This window comes from Patiria miniata, unplaced genomic scaffold, assembly GCF_015706575.1.
Source record: "Patiria miniata isolate m_02_andy unplaced genomic scaffold, ASM1570657v1 HiC_scaffold_24, whole genome shotgun sequence".
In the NCBI taxonomy this organism is placed as follows: Eukaryota; Metazoa; Echinodermata; class Asteroidea; order Valvatida; family Asterinidae; genus Patiria; species Patiria miniata.
In genome coordinates, this window is record NW_024037063.1 from 3,665,713 (window position 1) to 3,689,561 (window position 23,849).

The 23,849-nt window shown below is 38.2% G+C and overlaps 2 protein-coding genes across 4 annotated transcripts; one reads left to right on the forward strand and one right to left on the reverse strand.

Moving 5' to 3' along the window:
* Positions 1 to 553: 553 nt before the first annotated feature.
* Positions 554 to 3,896, forward strand: LOC119732262. The gene is made up of 5 exons (XM_038205714.1): positions 554 to 785; positions 1,527 to 1,750; positions 2,162 to 2,220; positions 2,366 to 2,842; positions 3,316 to 3,896. Exons 1-5 carry the CDS (start codon positions 647 to 649, stop codon positions 3,341 to 3,343), a joined length of 927 nt encoding a protein of 308 aa, XP_038061642.1. The 5' UTR covers positions 554 to 646; the 3' UTR covers positions 3,344 to 3,896.
* Positions 3,897 to 6,926: 3,030 nt separating this feature from the next.
* Positions 6,927 to 19,953, reverse strand: LOC119731779 (annexin A5-like). 3 transcript variants are annotated; one of them, XM_038205046.1, is made up of 15 exons: positions 19,852 to 19,953; positions 19,691 to 19,742; positions 17,779 to 18,195; positions 17,438 to 17,533; positions 15,026 to 15,202; positions 14,375 to 14,437; positions 14,022 to 14,103; positions 13,526 to 13,620; positions 12,764 to 12,877; positions 11,711 to 11,801; positions 11,214 to 11,350; positions 10,365 to 10,554; positions 9,882 to 9,940; positions 8,772 to 8,894; positions 6,927 to 8,272 (listed from the first exon to the last, which is right to left on the reverse strand). In XM_038205046.1, exons 3-15 carry the CDS (start codon positions 18,163 to 18,165, stop codon positions 8,213 to 8,215), a joined length of 1,674 nt encoding a protein of 557 aa, XP_038060974.1. In that variant the 5' UTR covers positions 18,166 to 18,195; positions 19,691 to 19,742; positions 19,852 to 19,953; the 3' UTR covers positions 6,927 to 8,212. The 3 variants fall into 3 exon arrangements, with proteins under 3 accessions (XP_038060974.1, XP_038060973.1, XP_038060971.1); XM_038205045.1 differs by lacking the exon at positions 19,852 to 19,953 and having other exon boundaries at positions 19,691 to 19,820; XM_038205043.1 differs by lacking the exons at positions 19,691 to 19,742; positions 19,852 to 19,953 and adding an exon at positions 18,947 to 19,073.
* Between the last annotated feature and the right edge of the window lie 3,896 nt (positions 19,954 to 23,849).

Below are 23,849 nucleotides of genomic sequence, written 5' to 3' on the forward strand. Positions count from 1 at the left end.
TTTCATTTTCGAGAGCAGTTATTTTTATTTTCGAGAGCAGTTATTTTTTATTTCCACAAGCGTGAGCTGCGCCCTCTATTGGCTCGAAATAAATAGTATGTTCCACTGCACATGAGCAGTCCAATTACACCTGTTGATTGATGGGCACCTGCAGTGCCAAGTGACGTTCGACTTGCCTAGCAACGTGTGCCGCAGCGTCCCGGTGTCAAGCTAGTCATAATAATAAGTCAACTCTGCCTGGCCTCAGTCACGTGTACGGCCTCTCACAGGAAAAGCTCAATAGCAAACAAAGGGGCCATCGAATCGATTAGTCTGTCACTAGGTCCTCAAAATAAGGGAATACAATGGCACAGACGTGCCCCGATCCATGTAAAGGCAGAAGAGCTTTTCAGCCGGAACAGAGACGGTAAAGACATGTAGAATCCATGGAGGAAGGAGTGTAGTGCAAGTGCTGTTCCAAATAACCTTTAAAGGAAACTTTTTACTCTCATTTGCGACAGACGATACGATCGTATACCTACTTTTCTGAGCTACTGTGTCAGTAAAAAAATAATCGAATAACAAATATATATTTAATTTGCCGCCGAAACCATCGGCTTCACTTCTGAAGAAGTTCGTGGACCCTGTCCAGCCCGCGGCGGTCATCATGCCAGCGGACTCGGTGGTCAGTAGTTCCCGCCGTAGTTCGTCCGTCTCGCACGGCGGGAGCTCGGTGCGGTCGGACGCTACCTGGCTGACTCAAAAAGGAACTCACAATATGGGAAAAGGACAGATGCTTTTTACAGGTGAGTTACACAGGGGAAAAAACTTTCAAATAATAAACAACAATAATTATCATCATAACTGAGTTGAATACTTTCATCTTCTTTCAGATGAAATAAAAAAGTGGACTAGTCGAAGTTGGGGGATGATGGTTGCAGAGAGTTAAAAACAAGTCAACTTTCTCACTTTTATTGAGCATACCAAACAAAATTATTATGTTTGTTGTTGGTATGATATTTTGCAAAAGCTCTTTTCTGTTTAAAGAAGCAGTTTGGCGTTCCATGCATGGAGGCATTTTATTGTTAAACCACACAGAAACAAACAGTTGTTATGTATTACATTCTAAATTAATTAATAGCTAGTCATAGCTTTCATAATTTTTTTCAATTAACAATTTGTCATTGTCCATTGTGTTCAACAAGTAGAGATGTTGTTAAATTAAAACAGATAAGTCTTTACAGTTTGCAGGAGGATTAGGCCCAACAAAAATTCTGCTTCCGGTTTCCCTACCTACCCTATTCTGACAGCCCCTACCCAAATATTTTTATGGGAAAAATGAGAAAAAAAACACCCAAAACCGTCAAATTCTACCTTTTACCCTTGACTACACGCAGACGCCTCCATATGATCGTTCGCAGAAAAAATTGGCCCCCCCCCCAAAAAATTCCCTACCTACCTACCCTATTGGCCTTACCTTGGATATATATCTCATTGCTTCTAACAATTTCAATGTCATAAATCCCATTTCATAATTTGAATGTTAGGTCCAGGGGGCGTGAGGGACTACAAGGCACATGTCGTCCCAGACTACCACATGGTCGGCATCGGAACCATGTCCAGAGAGGGTACCAGCGACTTGAAGTACATCTGGAGGGGGGCGTCTGGTTCCCCCCACCCCGTCTCTAGGGGGAAGTGGGCGGGGGAGGTGGGCTGGCTTATTCCACCCTTCGTGGACTGGAAGAATATCACCAGCGGCAAGCAGATTAAGGTACTCAAACAAATTCTCCTCAAAAAATAGTGAATTTTTCTTTCCTCATTCGCAATTTTTTTGGGGGGGGGAAGGATTATATTGAAATTTAAGTAACGGCCTTGTTTTCAAAATTGCAAAAATGTCCCCACATATATTGATCATATTTTGGTCCTAAAAACAGTTGAAAAGACCTGATTTTGAAGGAGAAAAAAATGAAGGTGTTTTCAGAGAGAAATTAGAAAGTTATATATTCTAGAAAATCTTGTCCTCAAACCAACCTTGTCTTCAATAAAGCAAAACAAATTATCCTCATATAGGCTACTGATCATATTTTAGTTTAAAAATTTTAATTTTTCATTTTTGAAAGAGAAATCTTCAAGTTTTATATTTCAGGGGAAAATATGAGAAGTTCAACATTGTTTTTTGCAGATGGAAACATTCAGGCAGGCACAAGAAGACAAGTACACCCACAGATTCCAAGAACCCTGGTGAGTTTGCCCCGAGTTTTTTTTTTCAAAAAGAGCTGTCAACAAATTATATTTATGATTTTTAAATCAGTTGTTGAAAAAAAGTAATGTCAATTGTGTTATGTGTTGTGTTATTTAATCATCCTTTTTTTGCCCACTCTTAAAGGTACCCAGCACCCAACCACCCAGACTATCCCAAGATGTTCCCCCATACCAACTATTACCGGACCCATACTGCTAACCCCTACATCCCTCACCAGCATCACGGTGCGCATGTGCGGCGCCCTCACACTGTAGCATCCTACCAACCTGAACATCATGGAAGTTTCCCCAGCATATCTGATGGTAGTAGTCGACCCACAAGTGCCCACAATTCTGTCGCATCGGGAAGCAACCATTCAGTAGTCAGAGGTCATAGTAAACCTACTAGCCTGAGCAACTCCGGTTACGAAAGCCAGTCCAGTACCCACAGCCTACGCAGCGGTAACTCATCTATTGACCGGCAGTCAGGATCGCATCAATCCCATCATGCATCTGGCAGGACAGGGAGTGCAGGTTCAAGGAACTCTCATTCAAGTTTGAAGAGATTCGGTGTGGCACCGTCCGCCACGCAGACTACCGACTACAGCAATGCATCTTACAGGCGAGTACCTTTGCCACCAAATTCCAGATCTAGAAGTTTTGTTTGCAATAATGTCCCCTTTCATTCATAAATGTTCCTTTCATTCATTCATGTCTTTTTCAAGTAAATGGAGAAATCGTAAATGTTTATTTCAAGTAAATGGAGAAATCCTTTAAATTTTGCTATTTCTCAAAAACAAAACCTTGACACTAAACAAATATTTCATCATTTCAAGTAAATAGAGGAGTCTGATTAATCTTACATTTAAATATAAACAAGAAACTGTGGCACCACCTTAAATTTTGCCTTTTCTCAAAAACAAAATCCTGAAATTAAACAAATATTTCAAAAAAGGTTTAGTCTAGAGCTCTCCTTCTCAAAAACAGTTTAAGGCCTTCAAAAGTCTTCATCTTTAGGCCTAACCCTTAATCCCATAGAAATTGAGTTACAAAATCTGTTTGTTGATGTCGCCATTCTTTTTTCTTTATTTGCAGATCTTCACCTGGCAAACCAGACTACTGAAGAACAGCTGTTGCAGGAACGCAAAAAAGTATGTTTTGTAAAGTGAATGAATATTTTTTTTGTAAAACAATGAAAGTATTCAAATCAACAGTAAATTTATTAAATTTTCACTGACAGTCATCTTTAATGAAACTGATGACCTTTTTGGTACTAAATTTCTATCTGAATTTCATAGATAACTCACTGAAACGCACTTAACAATTAAAATTTCAACTTCATTGACCCAGAACAATTTTATAGTGCATGCTAAAAAAGGCTAAACTACATGTTTTTTGTTCACACAATTCCTAAAAAGGATGCCATTGTGAACTCTTTGCTGGGTTTTCAAGTTTTGAGTGGTAATCAGGGATGAGATTGTCAGTTAAAAAAAGTCTAAAAACTGGTGAAATGTCTTAAAGATGTAAATCTCTCCATACTAATAATGTCTTTCTCTCAGATTCAAAAAGTCTTATATCAGACAAGTCTGACAAATCTCATGCCTGGTAGTTATGTATGCAAGGGCGGATTCAGAACCCCATTTTTTTTGGGGGGGGGGGCCAAAAAAACATTTGGTCCCCCAAAAAGTGGGTCCAAAAAATAAAAGTGTGGGGTTCGGGGCCCGCTTAAGGGCCCCAAAAAAACTTTTGGATTCTAGATTGTCTTTGGTGCGATCTGAGGCAATTTCTGACCACTTTGACCAATTTATTTTGGAGGAAAAGATGGTGATGTAGGTAGTGCCTGCTTTTATTGCGATGTCACTTAAAAACAAAATTCTGTTCGTTTTTTTTTGGGGGGGGGGGGGCATGGCCCCCGTTGGCCCCCCTGGATCCGCCCCTGTATGTATGCTTGTTGAACATAGGTTCTGTACAGGCAAGATTCAAGCATCCCTCAAACAAATTAAATCTAAAGACAACTTTCTTAGGGGAAAGCTAATTAGGGGAAACTTTTAAAAACTTTTATCAGAAACTCTGCACATTTTTTTCTATCAGTTTCAAAAAGTCCAATGCACCCCCACCCCAATTTTCTGAAAATCAGTTCCCCAAAATTAAAATACAAAAATTCTTTCAAGCAAACCACATCTGCTTTGTAATAACTAATTTATCACTTTTTTAAAGGTTAGATTTTTTAAAATGTTTATTGTGTAGCTCAGTCTGTAAGGCAGGTACAATATCCGAGTTAGAATTGTGCAGCATTGGTAGGGCATTCATATTGGAAGTATATCATATCAACAAACAGTTGTCATAGACCCAATTTAGTATTAGTTTTTTTTACAAGTAATGACCTATGCAAAAAATACAAGATATTTTTGATAAATTAATAAACCTCATGGAAGCTCTTATGTACATATATGTTTTTGCATGCAGCGTTGTATTCTTTGCAATATTTGATGTGCAGTTCTATATAAGCAGCGATTTACAAAGCAAATTTTAATGCATGGTGTGCTATGCATTGAGTGAGGGTGTATTTCGATTCACTATTAATGTTCTGTTGAGAGTTCTGTTAACTTCTTAAAGTTCTGCAATCTTTTGCAATTCAAAATAATGTTTGAAAAATCTGTGGCAACTGCAGTGTGCTGTAATCTGTAAGTGATATGGAATAAGTTGATATTTTAAAGCCAGACGCTGAATTTTGAATCTTGTAAATGCATATGCTTATATTTGATACGAGTTAGTATTTTTTACATGTGCAATTATGTTATTTCAGCACTTTTCAATATTTTACTAGATTTTGCACAATTTGTATATTTTGTAACTTGGTTCAAAGGCTATTAAACATTTGTATTAAACAAATGAAAAGCTGAAAAATATCCTAGTTGAATTATTTGCACTGTTTGTGTACATTTTTGTAATATTTGCAGAATTAATCAAATTCTGACTAATCAAATTCTTTTTTGTACCCAAACGTTTTGCTCAACATTAACTTCTGGTGTGTATTAAGACTGCAAACAGCTTCTCCCATGAAAAGATAATCATGTGACTGAGTTGTCCAAAAAAAATATCTAAATACGGTCTTTCTAGTTTCTATGGCAAATGTCTGTTTCGGTGCATGATAAATTGACTTAACCGATTTGTAGTGAACTTTGGAATCGTCCAATTATCTGAAGAGATCGCCGCCCCTGAATGCATTATAAGGGCAAAAGGTGTGGTGAATCCGTTTACATAGGGTCACTTCACCAACAGAAGAGTACCTTTATCGCCTGTCAATATGGAGAAATATGTCAATTAAACGCTGTCATTTTGCAGGTGGTTATCATGCACACAATATTTATTTGTTTTAAATGCAGGTTGAAAAATGCAATCTTGGAGAATTTTAGAATCTGAGAAAACTTGCAAATTAGTATTTCTTGATATGAGAAGGGATTTAAAATTGAAAATGTGAAAACTAAAACAGATACAATTGATAAAAGAAATGTTAAATGTTCACAAGAAAAAAAAAAACCACTACACAAGATTATGATTTGAATTGTCAATCCATTTATTGATCAAAAAGATAGATAGGTGTATAAGAATATAGAAATGGCATTCAGTAAATGCGTAGTGATGAAAATATGAAGCACAAATTTAGAACCAGATGTGAGATATTTTTTCTCACCTGTCTTGTAAAGGTAGAAAAGTACAAAGAAAATGCACAAGTCAAATCAGGCAGTTGAGAACTACACATTCTAAAATTCTCTACAAGAATCCCAAACAAAGTTTTGAAAATACACGTATTCAGGAAATTTTAAATTTATAAAATTGAGTATTAGTCAATAAGCACCCAAAATCTGTCTTGCTTGAAAATTTACGGAAGAGAGAAAGACAGCCAAAAAAACCACAACTGTTCTACATTTTGAGATGACGTTCTACCGAATCTAACTCAAAATTGGCTCTTTTGCTTCATTTTTTGTTCATGCATACCATATAGTACTTGGTTAGTTCTTTAGCAGCACTGTATATTAATTACAACCAATAAATAGTTCGTAAACAGCAAGGTGCTTGTTCTTGCATGTTACACATGACAGGTTTCATACATTTTATCTCGAATTTAATTTTACAACCGAGGCTGTTCAACTAATGTTGATATTTCTTAATTTCACATTATACATAAACTATATTAGGCCGCCACCAAACTCTAAATATTTTAAACATATACATTGTACTTACATAGGCATTGTCAATGAAAAAAAAAAAAAATTTTCTCAAGTCAAATTTGTCAGATACATAATTCAGTATAGATATTCTACTTCATTAATTATTAAATATTTTGTTTTAACATTTTGATGATTAGAGTGTTTTCCAACCAACCCGATTTAAACAAATTCAAATGCAGTTCTGAGAATTGACTACCGTTTGCCTGATTTGAGACATTCCAACTTTAACCCTAACCTTCCCAAATCCTCCAAAATTCTCCTTGCATAAGTAGAGGATTTTAAAGGATTGAGGCTGTATGGCAAAAATATGTGGCTGATTTTAGAGGATGCACTGTGTCAAGGTCTTAGGATGGACCTTGAGTTGTTTATGCTCAGCCATGCATAATTTAGGCCTAGATTATACTTGAAATCCTCCGCACTGCTCCAGAATGTCACTGGCTCTGCGTCAGCATATTGACAGTGATTGCTGGAGCATTTTGCAGAATTGAGGCAGTTGTCACCCTCCAAGGAACTAAGAAATAACGGGTGATTTTGCAGGATTAAGGCTGTATGCAATTTTTACACGGAGACAGTTGGAGGATTTTGCAGGATTGAGGATGCATCCTAGCAAAAATGCCTAAGGAGTTAGGGTCAAAGTAAGAACCAAGAAATATTAAACACATACAAAATACCATAAAAAAACAATAACCAGATTTTGTACAGATACATGCCCATGTAATATTCTGGCCATTTTTATCATTCATAAACCTCTTTGATTGCTTTTATAAAAATGATAAAACCGATTACTAGCAACGAGACTTTTAAAGCAACTACTCAATCCAAGTTAAACACTTCTTCAAGGCATAAACACAAACCAATGTACATCACCAATCTTAACTGAAAAATAAAAATGAAAATAAAGGATTATACATGAAATGTATGTTTGTTTACCCTATAAGCTGCGAAAGAAATTAACCTTCCCTCAGTACTGGGTGACTGAAAAGAAATGTAGCAGTCAAACAACATTTTTTTCTCAGGAAAATATATCGTTTTGGTTTTTTTTGGTGAAAAATTGACCATGAGCTGATAGAGTATTTCTTTACCCTCGACAGGATTTTCTTCTGTGTGATTTGGACCTTTTGTTTAAAAGTTACGTTAAACCTTGTAAAGCCTGTCAACATCTGCTTGGGCCACTTTCTTCACCTTCTTGGTATGTGAATGCCTTTCATTGGATACCAAGTGGCCCAACTTAGAATTCAAGTCCTTTCATTTAATGATTGACTGCTACATTTTCTTTAGACGCCCTGTATATCTACAAGCAGCAACAACACAAACAGAATAAAATACACAAATTAAACTTCCCTCAGTATATCTAAAAACAGGGACAACAGAAATAAGAAAATACCAAAATGTATTTAGTAATATTGCAGTAACAACACCTAATTGTTTGCCTTACTGGCCGGGAAAATAATCAAATTTCACAAAAGCTTATGGAAACATATGTGCCTGTTCCTAGACAAACTCATAATAGTTAACACAGAAATTCTGGCTTAGATTACACCTTATGCTTTCAAAGTGAGAAGCATCAACTACATCAAACACACAAACAAATGCACATCGTACAGCTTAACATATTATAGTGTTTATATTCATATCAGAAAAAGATTATAATAATGAAAACATTACATTGAAATATCTGGAACATGAGGCAAACACAAGTGAACACAGACATATAGATGTAAAGCTCTTCAATTACCTATGGAGAAAATAGTCTGGTGCCTTTACGATTCCCCGCCAACCAGCTCTAATAGAATCTTCTTGTAGTCGCCAGATGTGTCTCCCTGGAAAAAGAATGGCAAAAAAAATTTTTTTGAATTAAATAACAGTAGCCAATGAAAATCCAGAACAACTTTTGCAAATTAAAAGTTTTAAGATATAGTTTAAACAAGCACATGTCACAGGTGCGTAAACTCTGAATATTTCCATTTTGCTGGTTACATGCACTGTTGGGCTGTTTTGCAAATATGTAATATATAACAGAAAAGGCAAACTTTAGCCTAATAAGATTGATATAGACGGGCTGTTTTCCATATTAATGTTATATCCTAGAATTTGAAAGAACAGGACGGAACCAGTGTATATTATGTAGAAGCATGAATTTGTAACCCTATGTCAGATTTTCACACGGCAAATTTGCTATAGTTAAACGCATTTCAATGTGGTAAAATTTGATGTGAATGTTTCACAATGTCAAACTCACATTTGCATTTATCACTTTAATGTAAATATATTAAATGGCTTTAAAAAGTGGAGCTAGATGAACCATGTGTTATGACTCACAGCAATGAATTTGCCGAGCGTCTGCTTGTGATCCCTGTGGAATTCCTGCTTGATTTCAACCATGTCAATCTCGCAGCGAGACACGATGATCCGTATCAGTGTGTCATCATCTGTGCCAAGGCCCTACATGAAAAGAAAAAAGCTTGAAATTAAGAGAAAATGTTTAAACATAATCTTCAGCTAGTACTGATGTTAGTGTGGACGTCAACAGTTTGAAACTGCACCCTAATAACTCCGAACACAGAAATCCGGAAATCCACTCCAAGGTTTTACATCAAGGTTCGACCTTAGAAGTAGTCCGCCAGCCAAATGCGAGAAAAAACAACAGCGGATTAGTCTAAACCATTCCCTAAGTGGTCCACCTGGCAAGTCAAAATGATTGTAATCAGGCACGCAACTTTTCCGCGTGTCCACGAATTACCACATTTAAAAAAAAGCCAGTCATAGAAAAAAATAACCCTGCACATTGTGGGGCAAAAATTAACAGATTCTATTGAACGAATTAAAACACACATGGAGTAGTGAAAAGGCCTGTGGATTAGTTAAGAGTCTGTTTCACTAGTCCGGCTGGCTAGTGAAAAAAAAATTAAGGGCGAAACCTGTTTTATATTATTTTTGGTTGATTCAGAACAGTGGAGTTCAACCATTATTACTTTGCACAGGGCTTGATTTTCCAAATTTTGTTGAAGTAAACATAATAGGGCATTTCTTTACCGTACAGATTTTGGCACTTGTGAAAGTTTCCCAGAAAACTATTAAGTCTCAAAAGACCCTACAATAAGCCCAAAAATAAGGATTTAACCAGTTCAGGTCGGATGACGTGCATACACAGAAAGGTTATGCGGTATTCGGAACGGATGACAGATAAACACACAGCGAGCGAGGCCGGAAAAATCTGTCTGCAACCCGCTCGCAGCGAGCGAGGCCGGAAATATCAGGGTGTGCTACCTGCAGATGACAGCCTGAACCCGTCTGGGATCGAGGTTCGTGAAAAACCATCCCGCGCCTGGGTTCAATCTCTGTCAAAATAATCCCGGCGTTAACAGTTTAACAATATACCACTGTTCCACAACATTTTGGATTTAAAATTCCTAGAACATGGTTCCTTACCTTCATTGATTTATACAGCTTATCGGAAAAGTACTTCGGTGTGTTACGCACACAGTCAACTGTGAAAAAAAAATAACACAATTGATTAAATTGTAACATCAATCATCCCTTGCAGAAACACAGGCAAACCTCTGAAATATAATTGCAAAGATGCTCTGAGCGAAATATGTTTTTTACTATCTGGTCTTGAGCTCTATGGCCAGTGCAAATTTTATATTATTTATGTTGACAAGTGATCTAAATCTCATTCTGGGCTTTGCAGTATACAACCATTCTGAAAAGTTATTAAAAGATCAATTGACATAATAACCAGAGGTAATGCAAACTAAAACTAATTAATAGTTCACATAATCTTCAATGCAAATTTAATTCGTTAGGGTAACGGCTAACGCCACAACAAAACTGCGATTGTCATGAAATTTGCTTCGTTTTCACTTTCCCGTGAAATATGACCCAGCGTTCAGACAAACTAAGAGTACTAACCGATGGTAAGCATTCCTTTCTCCAGATCTCCAGACATCTCCCTCTTGATGGACTGCTCAATGGAGTATTTGCCCAGCTTGCTGTACTCCTCAAAGGTGGCTCGCAGCTGAGGGAAACTACGCGATGCTAAGATCACGTTGAACTGAGACTCGTCCGTTCCCCACTTCTTCTCCCCGGCATCCCAGAGAGCCTGAAGATTTTGGGGGATGACATCAATTAGTCAACTGTTTTTTGTGACAAAGATTCTGCTCGGATCCTAACATAAGGCTTTCTAATTTTGTGCAAAACTAAAAAAAACTTGTCAACAATATCAGCACTAGATTGAACAATGAAGTTATCAAAATTACTTGCATTATATTCAACGTTATGATTCGGATTAATCGTACAATGATGCAAAACTTTCGCAATGTTACCAAATTCATTTTTAAGGGTTGCCACATTTGATTACACCTGATTATGTCTGATATGGCTTGATTTTCTCTGATTTTGTCCCAAATTCTGGCAAAATTTGGTCAAGTTTGTTAAATATTCCCAGTTAGTTTACAGAGGTGTGAGTGACCACTGATAAAAATAGCTGAAAACAGCTGAAAAAGGTGTAAAAAAGGTGTAAAAAAGCTGAACTTTGGAAATCTCCTATACTTTTGTACACAGCAAGTGAGGGGAAAAAGCTGAAATCCTAAACAAAAAAAGCTGAAATCAGCTTTACAGCTGAGATTTCACACCCCTGAGTTTACCCCATTTCCTTTCACAACAACCAACCATCAAACTCCAAGCCCCTTTCTCAGCTCAAACCCATCCAACAACTCTCCCCCGTCCCCAAGCGATCAGTGGTACCGCCCCTATTTGCACCTTAGCATCTGCCTTGGCCTTTGCCTGGTCCACCGTCGGGTCTTCACGTCGCGCTCCTTGAGTCATGGACACCAGCAGCCGCTGGAAGTGGCCAGACGTTTCTGAAATCACATCCTTCTCAAGGTTTCTGGAGAATTCTGTACAGCACAAATAAAATGTCACCATTAATCCTACAAATTGTGTTAATATGACATTCCCAAAAGCTTTTTCAAAGTTTCCTTTGATCGATTTAGTTGACTCATTTAAACTACACTCTTTTTTCAGTACTGCTCTGACACCACTTTAAAAGCAGAATTCAAGCTACACTGTCGCTTCGTCTTTTCTGGATAATAGTGAAATCCCCAACTTTTTCTTGACTTTCCTAACATACTGTTGCCAATTTGTTTCAAATTCATTTAGATAAATGATGGTACTTATTTTCAAGAAAACAATTACCGTCAAGCCACTTTTTAATACAAATTCAAATCCACTTTGAATGAGACAATAATTTCACCAACCTTTCTTGTATGCCTCCTTGATGGTAACTATCTCCTGGTTTGTTCTTGTGCACAGGATCTCTATGAGGACAGCTTCATCCGTTCCAAGGCCCTAAATGAGGTTAGTTCATTACATAATCAGCAATACAAATAAACCGTATCATCGAGTGAAATCGAGCCAATCACAAATCACAAGTCAGTTCTCAAGTCTTGTCACAAGATTTATAATATTACTAATAATAATAATAATAAATTGGTGCTTATATTTATAGGGCTTTATACCTACGGTTTCAAAGCGCTTTACAATGATTATCCCTGTTCATCAGGAATGAGACCATTTTTTTCTGCAGCAGCTCGAGATCAGCGCAATTTGGTCTCTACCTTCACAGGTACCCATTAATACTCCTGGGTGGAGAGAGGCGATAGTAGTGTCTTACCCAAGAATAAAGTATCTTGCCCAAGAACACAAGCACCATGTTCCCCGTCAGGGTTGGAACCCACGTACCATGGCACACGAGTCGAACACCGTAACCATTGGACCACAGCGCCCCATCATAAGAATACAGGTCATTTGTATAGCTTGTGATATGACTTAGGACTGGATAACTTGTGATTGACTCGTACAAAAATTGCGATGACTCGACCATGACACTGATTTCATCCTTACTGTGGGTTATCCAAAAAAAAATTATAGAAGACAACAAATCCAAAGCCACTTACAATTAATGTAGACTATAATAACAGAAAAAAATATGTCAAGCTGATAATACATATTAACCCAAGCAATGCCCCAGCGATTAATGGACACAGAAAACATATCAAAATCATTACTTTGCATACTTTTATTATCATAAGCTGCACAACCATTAAAATTGTTTGGCTGCAATGAAAATTTTAAGGTTTCTAGAGAAAAAAAGAGATTTTTGGTATAAATCTTGGCGTGTTCGTACAAGTAAATATGAAAATGGCTTCAAACATGTGAATTCCAACACACATTTGGCTGAAATTCCAAAACAAATTTTAATTAAGCTGGCATTAATTACCGATTGGTTTGTAAAGTTCTTATTTCAGTACCTTCATGGCTTTCCTGAGCTGGTGAGCATCAAACAACGCCGGCGTCATCATCAGATCCAAGACGACCTCCTCCAGTTTACTCTTGAGCTCACTCTTTAAATTCTTGACCAAATCCTGCCAGCAAAAAAAAACCAAAAACCGAATATTGCATCAGTACAATAATTAATTAACCCTCCTGCTATCTGAACAGTCACAGACAGTCAAAAAATATATTCTCTTCCCCTGCCAAGCCTTTTACACAGGCTAGTCACCAACAGTCAGATCATATTTCAAGCAAGCACTGTGACTAGTCAAATTCAGTCAACAGACAAAAGCAGGCAAGCGGTAGGCACAGCGGGCTTATCAATCACCTACAGTCAAAGCATAGCTGCAACAAGTTACATAAACAATCACAGCCAGTCAATCCTGCTTTATGTAGGCCGGGAACTCTTAATTGTTGAAAACAGTCACTTGATTTATTTTGACTGAAAGGACAACTTTGCACAGAATGTATGTGTGCACAGGAGGGTTAACCCTATTTGTCACTTTTGCCACCGTAGGAAGCTTTCGAATCCCCAACAGCCTCCACAACCCATTGCAGGTACTTTGTTCCTACTATAATTTTCACGAAGCATGAAGTCCCAAGTCAAGTAAAACGCAATCTACCTTCCTGAATCCTGAATAATCCTTCAAACATCCTCATGGACTTTGAAGGATTCGGGAGAGTTAGGGTTCATATCTGTTCGTAGAATAGAATTTTAACAAATGGAAACCTTTTCTTACCTTTCCGTACATCGTTTTGTAGTCAATCAGGAGTCTTTGTCGCTGAGCATTTGAACATGCAGTTACCACGCCAATGATAGCTTTCTCATCAGTACCTTAAGATTGATAAATAACAAGCATTTACCATATGTACTCTGTTAACTAGTGCTCATCAATCAAACAATAATATATCCAGCTCTACGTGGACTCCAGGAATATTTCGTGCTCCACAGCAGGAATCAGCAATTGTGGTAATGTGTCCTGCCCAAGGACATTATTGGCTGCATTCGAGCATGTTGTTCCAGTTACTTATATTTTCAGGACCATGTTGTAAATCACAAACCAGACACAGTAGTCATTTACCCATGATATGATATAAATACCATAGCATGTTAAAATAATATTACGAATCATATACCCCATTTAAGTTGAGCAAAAGATTTATAAGACAACTGCCGCCTGCCACTTTGTAACTGCAATCAACAGAGGGCGCTGTTGATAAAAACAGGTCACTTACCTATTCCCTTCATAGCCTTCCTGAGGATCTCGGCTTCCTTGTGACCATCAAAGTTGGATTTCTCCTTCACGGTTCCTGTTCCCTACAATACAATGTATTATCAAAACAGGTGATATTTAGAAATGTTCCGACCAAAATCCAACCCCCATCCCTATACAGCAGACCTGTACCCAATTGTATGGAGCTTTGTAAGAAGGAAGGCCCAGAAAAAAATTACTTTCAACAAATTTGGCAATTTTACATGGCAAAGGTTGAGGTTAAATTAAAAGTTGCATCAAATCTGTCATTAGACAAAAATATCAAAATTAGTACATTTCTGACCATACTGGTTTCCAGAAAAATAATAAACTCACCCTCTTGACTGCTTTGGGTGCCATGGACATACTGGCCAATTGTTGAGTTGGTACTATGGGTGCCTGAGAAAGAAGAAATATCGTCCATTTAAAAATCCTAGTTGACTTTAATGTGTTCTTTTTCAGGTTGGCGTAGCAGTACTTTCCTCGCCTTCCACTGCTGTGACCCGGGTTCAATACCTGCTTGGGCCAATATGTGGATTGGATTTTCAGTCCCTGCCTGATTCTGTTGGTTTTCCTAAAAATATCATTCTGGAGTTTCCCTCCGACCACTAAAACTGTAATTTCCTCCCACGTCTTCTACCAAGGGATCCCACTGGGAATAAGTCGAGAGACTTTCATGGGCTATCCAGCCAATTGCTGAATAATCATAAATCAATCAATTCAAAACAAATTCTGGATGGTGACTATACATATAAATGTAAACTTATCACCTTGAATCGCCCTTATAGACGTTTATCATGCTACCACCATTACAGTCATGTTCCCTGTATCCAATAACAGTACTGAATGATGATCTTTTTGTGCAAAAAGGAACCAGACTTTTTTTCGTCCAGCCTCGCTTTGGTTACCTTGATTTGAATGGGAACAAATCAAGATGGCCGCAACATGATAATGGTCTATTGAATAAACTGTTAGATTTCCACTCACTTGTGCACCAGGAGCTGACTGAGGGGCGGGGGCTCTTTGAGCAGGGGGTGGATTGTATTGAGGCGTAGGAGTGTACTGAGGCGTAGGCATGGGCGGACCCCCAGGGGCTGGGGCAGCGGGCTGCCGGAAGGCTGAGGCAGAGGGCGGCCGAAAGGCTGTGGCAGCGTATGCTGCACCCTAGATAAAGAGAACAGAAAATACAGCGAGTTAAATCACATCATTATTTCAATTTCTGCGTGCTTTTGGAATGCTGCAATGTACATAAATTTATTGTACAAAACCATTGAAGTACTGGAACACATAATATTGGGGTTCCTACTACTCTTCATGTACATGTTTGTACACTAAATAAATTTTGAAGCATTCACAATTGGAAGATACAAATAAAAGCTACATGTAAGGACTATGCACATCTAACAGTAAATATCACTTTGTGACCACCGATAAGAGCTCTGTGTACAAAACACACCAAGTGAACAGACTTGTTTCCCACACATTTGGTGCAAAGTATGCAAGACTAATTCTATTCTAGAGAATCTGCTTACTACATTGTCCAGGAGCTTCAATTCAAGAAATTAGATTTTATTTTCATTTTTGACTCGGTGGAGGGCTTCAGAGTAAAATTTAAATAATTAAAAAAAAAACCCTCAATTTCAAAATTTTCCAAAAGGAAAATAAAATAATTGTGACGATGACTGCCTCTTTAAATCAGCCATCCATGACCTTCCCATTCAAGCAAAGCAAGGACATGTCGAGGCAATCTCATTAACTCTTCCTACTGGCGCCGCACTGCACATCAAACCTCATTAATAATCCTTTATGAGACAGGCATGCTGTCTAATACACGTTATGCATGGAAGGGTCCTTAAAGGTGCAACGGGGCTCGGATATTAACAGTGCAAGGAGGTTTACATGTATATGCGATAATCTTCATGCACTGTCCAGCCTGTTCAGCACTTCTGTTGGGCAAAACTTCTTTTCATATGGCAAATGATTATACTTTTACATTTGCATAGAAAGAAAATCTGCATAAATGAACTAGTCCAAAATTGTATTTATTTTTTTAATTATTTGTTTTTGATTTTTCCCCTTTTTTGTTTTACATACATGCACATAATTCAAGGTCCATCGTGCAAATTTTTAGACATCTAGATCCAAAATTAAAAGTGGAAGTGAACTGCCAAGAATGTAAGGGAAATTAGGTTTTATTTTAATTTTTGACTCGGTGGAGGGCATCGGAGTAACATTTTACATAATATATTTCCATAATTTATTATTCACCCTTTACTATACAGGTGTATTCTAATAATTTACATGTACTGGTACATTGTGAATCACGTATACTTGTTTGCGTCCATGCAAATGCACCTTATCTTATGTAAATAAGAATTGCATTTGCATATGAAAATGTATTATGTTACATTTGTACACTGTGTTGCACTACATGCGATGCAAGCATGTGAAACAAAGAATATGCAAACATTATCAAAAAAAAATTCGGTCAAAGTTCAAGATCCAATTTTAATGCTTAACAAGTGTCTTTGAGATGTTCCTGATAATGAACTGACCTTTGAACGGTTTAACATTGCAATCACAAAAAGGCGTGCCACAATGCAACATGCATCATCAAAAGTATGCCATTCTCAATACAGGGGGCAACTACTCATTTGTGTAACAAAAAAACATGAACAAAACTAGCACGAAACAGTGAAGATTGTGAAATCAAAATAATCAAGAGCACAGCACACGCTCACGTCATACAAAGACCTACAGTGAAGCAAGTCTGGTCGGCGTATGGATCGTTATAATATGTAGATGTAGGCTGAACCTGCAGTGATGCAATGGACAAGACATGAAGTTGGAATGCAAGTGAAGAATGCCAGAAATGTGCAACATAGTACATGTACAAATCTGTACAGAATGTTCCACAAACACATTTGAAAACTGAAGATAAAAATGTGTAAATGTATGATTATGTGCACATCAGAAATTAAGTATAATGACGGCCCTGACAGAAACTCTAATAATTACAAACTTTTAGAATTTTTAATTTGTAGGCATTTCAATTTTCGTTCTCTACCATATCATTCATTTTTCACTGACATTTTCAAACCAAAAAATATGACTTGTAAGACAATTTGCCACGTCACAAATGAACTTCACAGAACTGCAAGATACAAAGTGTGTCATAAACTTTAGGATGTTTGTAATATCATGACAGAGAACTGGGAAAGTACGTGATTTTGATGTCCGTTCAGGGCCATCATACACTTGAGAATTAAGTTAAAGTTTAAAGTATAGAAGTAATCAAATTTTGTGCACAACTGGAGCATAGGGTGAGCCTCAGGCTGCAGTGTTTCCCACAAGCCTGGAGTTCCTATTCCCCACAAATGAGAATGTCATGCAACTTACAGCAAAGCCCATACTGCTGGTAGGGTTTGGGTTGTAAGGAAGCCCAGCAGAGCCCACGGAGGCACCATAGTCCGCAGATGGCATGCTAACTGGTGCCTGAAAAGAACAAGCCACAACAGAACGGAAAATTAAGACCAACACCAGTCCTGTGAAACTTAAGTCTCAAAAACCATTCTCATTTTTCCGTACCAATTCAGTTTCCCCTCAAGCAAGCATTCGAAAATAAATTTGTGTCCATGTGGGTGCATGTCAGAAAGTACATGCTTACAGAAAAATGTCATGATTTTCCCTGTGGTGTGTAAAACACCATGGACCACTTCATCCACCCCTAATTTACTTACACCAGTTGGATACCCTGCTGGCTGTGGCGCTGGTGGATACCCAGGCTGTGGCATGGCCGGTGGATAACCCCCTGGGGCAGGTGCTGGCGGGTAACCCCCACCCCCAGGGGCTGGTGGGTACCCCCCACCTCCTGGTGCAGGCGGATAACCCCCGGGAGCTGGTGGATAACCCCCGGCCCCTGGGGCAGGTGCAGGTGGGTAACCCCCACCGCCCGGCACAGATGGGTATCCACCACCCCCTGGGTAACCCCCGCCCCCTGGTGCAGCTGGTGGGTAACCTCCACCGCCTGGTGCAGGGGGGTAGCCCCCACCCCCTGGGGCGGGTGGGTAACCCCCTTGGGCTGGTGGGTAGCCACCTGGTGCTGGTGGGTAACCACCGTAGCTCATCTTGTCTGTCGTTTGTAGTTCTTTTTAACACTGCAATCGAAACAAAACAGCATTTTAGAAGGCAAGTAGTATTGTATAAATGTTCAAAAAAGTATTATACTTTCAAGTGGTAAGTTCTTCCCAAAGCAAGAAAACATTGAACATGTTGAAACAATAACGTGGTTTTTATACATGGCTGGAAGATGATCTTGTGACATTGTCAATGATTATTGCGTCATTGTCAATGGCGCGATGGCGTACTACTGTTACTAGTGTTAGGCCAAAAAAATGATACATGTACTTCCGAAAATCATCAATTACCCTTGACTACAGGCAGACACCTCCATAGACCCGGCCACTAACTGGGGCGCTAGAACTCCTTTTTTGACATTTGGGATGTACAGACCACATCCCAAATGTCAAAAAAGGAGTTCTAGCGCCCAATTAGTGAATAGTGGGTCTAAGTTTACACCTCCATGACCTCTAACTCTATAATATGATTATGATCAGATGATCGAACACAACAAAAAATTCCCAAAACAAAAAATTTCCCTACCTAGGCTACCTGCCTTATTTTCAAATGCCATGTAATCGAAAGCAGAAGTAATCAAGTATTTGTAAAAAAAAAATTGGCCTTATAAAAATAGGCCATGGTCCTCCAGAGTCCATGGTGAATTGCGACACTATTTGTATGTCAATAACTAATTGATGATGGTTAAAAATGAAAACTGACAAATCGGAGGACGATCGAATGTAATTATAGCACGGAAAAGTATGAGTGTCATGAATATTACGCATATACCTCTGTACACCGGTTGACAGCTTGCTTAAAATGCTGTATTTCCCCTACTTTCCAGTGGTTTCAGAAGCAGTTTCGGCCAGGTATCGCCACTGTTACGTTGACCCCGTACATGAATAAATTGCGACCTCTATCGGTCAACATTGTCAATTCTGTGTTTATTTTACGTACGTGGACACGCCCCTACATAAATATATAGGCCCCGCCCTTTAAACTGGCTTAAATTCAGCATGGAGGAAGGATACCGTTTTAAGTTTTAACTTCGACAAAAATAATGTCATTTATTTTCTTAATATGAATAATTCATTTTGGTGGCAGTATGAATATTTCCCAATGTTGATAAAAGGGGCGATCCAAATTCGTTTATCTACATGTACATGATCTAAAACTTGGCTCCACCTCTTCACACGCTTGCGTGTGAATTATCGTTTATTTTTATTAATCAAAGTGCACAAAAAATAACAGAACTCTTGAAACTTAAATTACAAAAACTCCCTGATGCGAAATAAATCATTTTGATAACCTTTTGATACTAGTTTTGATTCTCTGTCACATTTTCAACCATAGAAAAAAAAACTGTGGCAAGAAATATTCCGGACTCTCCTACAGGGTTCTCAGATTCGGGAATTAGGCATTTAAGAAACTTTCCTTTTCCCAAAGTGCTATTTTAGTCGCGAAACTGAAAGCCATGTATAGGAAACAACTGAAAACAATGCAAACTTATCATTTATTTAATAATGTTTTTACCTTATTTCCCGACGGCTTTTAACTGCGCACGATGATGAATACTCGTGTGGTGCTGTATGAAAAAGAAAAGTCTGTTTTGTTGTGCACCGGTGAAAAGCAGTAGAATTCGAAATTATTCCATTATAATAACCCGCGTGATGTACTTCTTTTATTTATCAGACCTTTCGACAACCGGTCAGCTTGAGTTCCAATATCAAACTGAAAACGAAACGCTAACTTTGTCGAGTTTTTATTGGGATCAGTTAAAAAAAACATGTATTACATTCCGAAGTCGGTAGTACTAGTAGTTGGAACGGTGAGTCACCAGTGTTTGACGTCATAGCGCCACCCATTCACAAAAATATAAAAAGTATGTAAATCGCCCAACGCGGGTGTACGTGTTCCTGTGCGCGTACGAATTATACGTGTACATGTACATGTTGGACTCGAGCCTTCATCACAACTCGCACAGTTGGGCGAGAATGGGCGCACAATTTGTGTCGGTTTGGTTTGCCGCTATGACGTACGATCATTTTGCTGGGCAACTCCGCCGGGAAGGTACTGACTCAGATAGTGCGTATTATGCTGATGAGTAAACATCGAACAAGATATGGAAAGTTCTGTCACTTATCAAAAACTATTCTTAGCGATAATAACAACAACGTGATGACGTAAATAATTCTGAATGCGATCTTAATGTTCTGTATCGCTGGTCGTTCAAAATTCAGGGTTTTTTTCACAAAAGCTCCGAAACACTCATAATATACAGACCCCGAAAAAAAAGATAACTCAAACTGAGCATGAAAACGAATATTTTGATAGTCGTCGTTCGTTTTTTCCTTGTTCGGTAGAAAATAAACATAGGCCTATTATACAGATATTATTATTGACATAAAGGGAGATGCCTTTATCCATGATCTATTTTGTTCAGCCAAGGGTGCTAAATATTCTTATCAAGACAGAAAAAAAGTCTACTTGCATTTCTGTTAAAAAAATGTATTTACAAAAGTGAAAATTAATAAAACCCCAAAACAAAAACAAAATAACGTGGTATGTCTGCCTCCTCCCCAATATTAACATCTTGTTATTTATTTGGTTTTCGTACGTAAGATGAAAAGGGTACAGTAAGTGTTTTTCTTTGAAGGGTTCATGCAAATATTTTTTTCTTAGGAACACACGGTGCACTTTTTATTCCTCTTGAATGTGTGAAAACTATTTGATATCCCTTTTTAGTTAAATATTTTATATTGAAAAGTTCGCTTTTTTAAACATTTCAATTTCCCAACTGGCAGCGCTGTTGCTAGCTGTGGTGTCATGATCTCAGGAACGTTGAGTTTAGGGGTTTTCTGTTCAAATTGTGATCCCAAAATTTGCTTGATGAAAACATTTGTGAGAAAGGTTTGCTCATATTGCTATGTAATGACACAACAAAGAATCGCCAGAGAAAATAAAGTTATACACGATGGCAACAAAATATCCAAAATGCTAGCAACTATATTTTTGCGCTATAACATTGAGGTTTCTGCCAGGAACATCACGGTTTTGCTCATGAATATGAAAATTTGTATTATGAAAATAATAAAGGCACACCAAAATTAAATTAAATAGCAGAACGACAATTGAAAATATGGAGGATACTGAAAGGGACACAAATTAAGGTACATTTTTTTCAAGGATGGCATAAACATTGCACGAGCCCTTTAAGAATCATTTTTTCGTTGTAATTGCTTGCGTTGGAAAATACATCGCCTTTTCTTCAACAGGGAGCAGATTAACTATCAATAATCTAAAGAAACGAGCATTCTCCACGGCCGCAGGCTGCTGACGAAGTTATGGAAGAAGAAATTCAATTCAATTCAATTCAATTCAGTTCAGTTCAGTTCAGTTCAGTTCAGTTCAGTTCAGTTCAGTTCAGTTCAGTTCAGTTCAGTTCAGTTCAGTTCAGTTCAGTTCAACAAAACATTTAAAGAGGGAAAATATGACTGGACTCTGGACTCTTTGTCTATATTGCTTGTTTTCCCCCTTTTTCCCGTCTCCTGTTGAAGTTCACGACCACTTTTCGGTGCGGTCAAGTGACCACTCTCTGAAGACTGAAATAATTAGAAGTATTTTCGGATGGTAGGTTAGAAGGAAATTATTTCGGAAATTTCAGCTGAAATTGAAACTCAAAATAGAAGGCCGCGATACCATATCATATTTCTTTTTGTTTCAAATTAAATGAGGGTAAAGTATTAAAAAAAACCTATACAGCAGGTCGTTAATAAGGCTGTGCAACCGCTTTTAAAAAAGCGTTTGAGAGATCTTCGCGTTTATGCTAGGACGCCCTCTTGGAAAGAGGGCGCTATTCATTACATCAACAGATTTTTGTTCATACACACACAAGCATTAATTTTAATTACTTTATTAGGCTTAGATTTTTTTCTTCTTCATTTGGCCTTGTTAGTCTTGGTCATCTTTAGTAAGACAAAGGAAAAGTAAAGGGCAATAACACCCCAAGATGTAATTGCTGATCTAGGACGAGAAAAATATGCACTAATTTAAGTGTCTGAAATTCCATGCTGACGACCATTAGCTAGCGCATAGCGCCACCAACTTGCATTGGTTCATACGTGGACACTTTGTCTCCCGCTTGTGTTCTTTCCTTGCCCAAGGCCCAAATGGACACTCTCAGGCCAATGTACTGGAAGTAAAAGTCTCGAAATTCTTTGTGGTCATTTTTTGTCCCCTGACTTTGTCCACTGTCGACTCACTGGCGACACCACAGCCCCCCTGTTGTGTAAACATTGAGAACTCTAAGAATGTTCCACTATGTATGGGTGGGTTAAAGTTAATTCACTAAACAGATCCTGTTCCGCTATCGTAAAACGCAACAGACAAGCATAAACAGCAAGCCAAAATATGTTTGGCTTTTTTTCACAAAATTCACCAAGAATATGTTATGCTTTAAAGCACGAAGATCATTATTTTATGTTTTGTTTAGATAAACGATAATCAGGAATATTGAATGGTTTATTTAATTCCCCACAAAGGAAATATTAATTGTGAAATACAATCGTTCACAATTATTTTTGATTTCTCATTTCTAAAGCTGTTGTAAAAAAACCTTTAATTACATGGAGAAACACACCTTCAAAGTGCTTACTAGTGCCTTGATATTTTAGGGCCACCCCTACACACAATCATGGAACCGACTTTCGTGACGACAGGATCAAAATGCTGAATATTCATGTCAACCTTGTGTACGGTACTACTGCGCAGACCCCCATTGATTGGCATTTGGGATGTTGAATGGATTGATTGCACGAAGTGTATTGACAATCAACCTTGCATGCACATCGTACAGCTAGTGCATGATCAAAATGGCGACTTGGATGGGACTATACGGCAAAAGTAACTACTGGAATTTCACAGTTTTATCCACATTTCTGAGTCTTCTGTTCGCCGTTGTTACAGGTAAGTGGAGGTGGGGATTTTCATCAGTAGATTCTGTGGTTGGTTTTCGGATTTAGGAAGGAATTACGGGTGAAATCTTCGACCTTTGGACGGTCTTCCCCTCGCCGTCAAAAAACAAATCAGCATGCCATGGTGAGCCATGACGGCCACTAGCCGGCCACTGACGGCCAAAACTAAACTGCTGTCACGTCAGTGAGTGCAATGGCGTGTCTTGCCCAGCAAGCGACTTAGCATGCTTAGCGAAGCCATATAATTCGGTCACATTAGCACTTCGGTGTGGTGGATATTTCATGTATATTCAACTCCACAGTTCAGGAGGTCACAAATGTGATGATATAGCTGCTGTAGGGAGTGTATAGTGTTTTGTTCAAGTGTTGACTGTTGTATTTTGTTTTGGGTATAATTATTTTGATCTTGTTTTGAACTGTGTCACAACCAACAACCAGGTCCATGACAACTCACATGTCAATATTGTTTATATGGGCCTAGGCCCTGGCCTAGCACAATTTGTAAAAAAATGTGCTAAAGGGGGGGGGGGGGGGGGGGGGAGGCCTACACATTTCATCATGTTCTGTTTACTTAATACTTCATAATTTTTTAGGCCTAGAACACTTGTCCTTATGTCAATACTTGACATCGGGCCCCCTACACATTTATTTTTCAGTTCGGATTTAAAGATGTAATTTTTTTTTCTGTTAATTTATGTTGTTTATAATAATTGTATTTG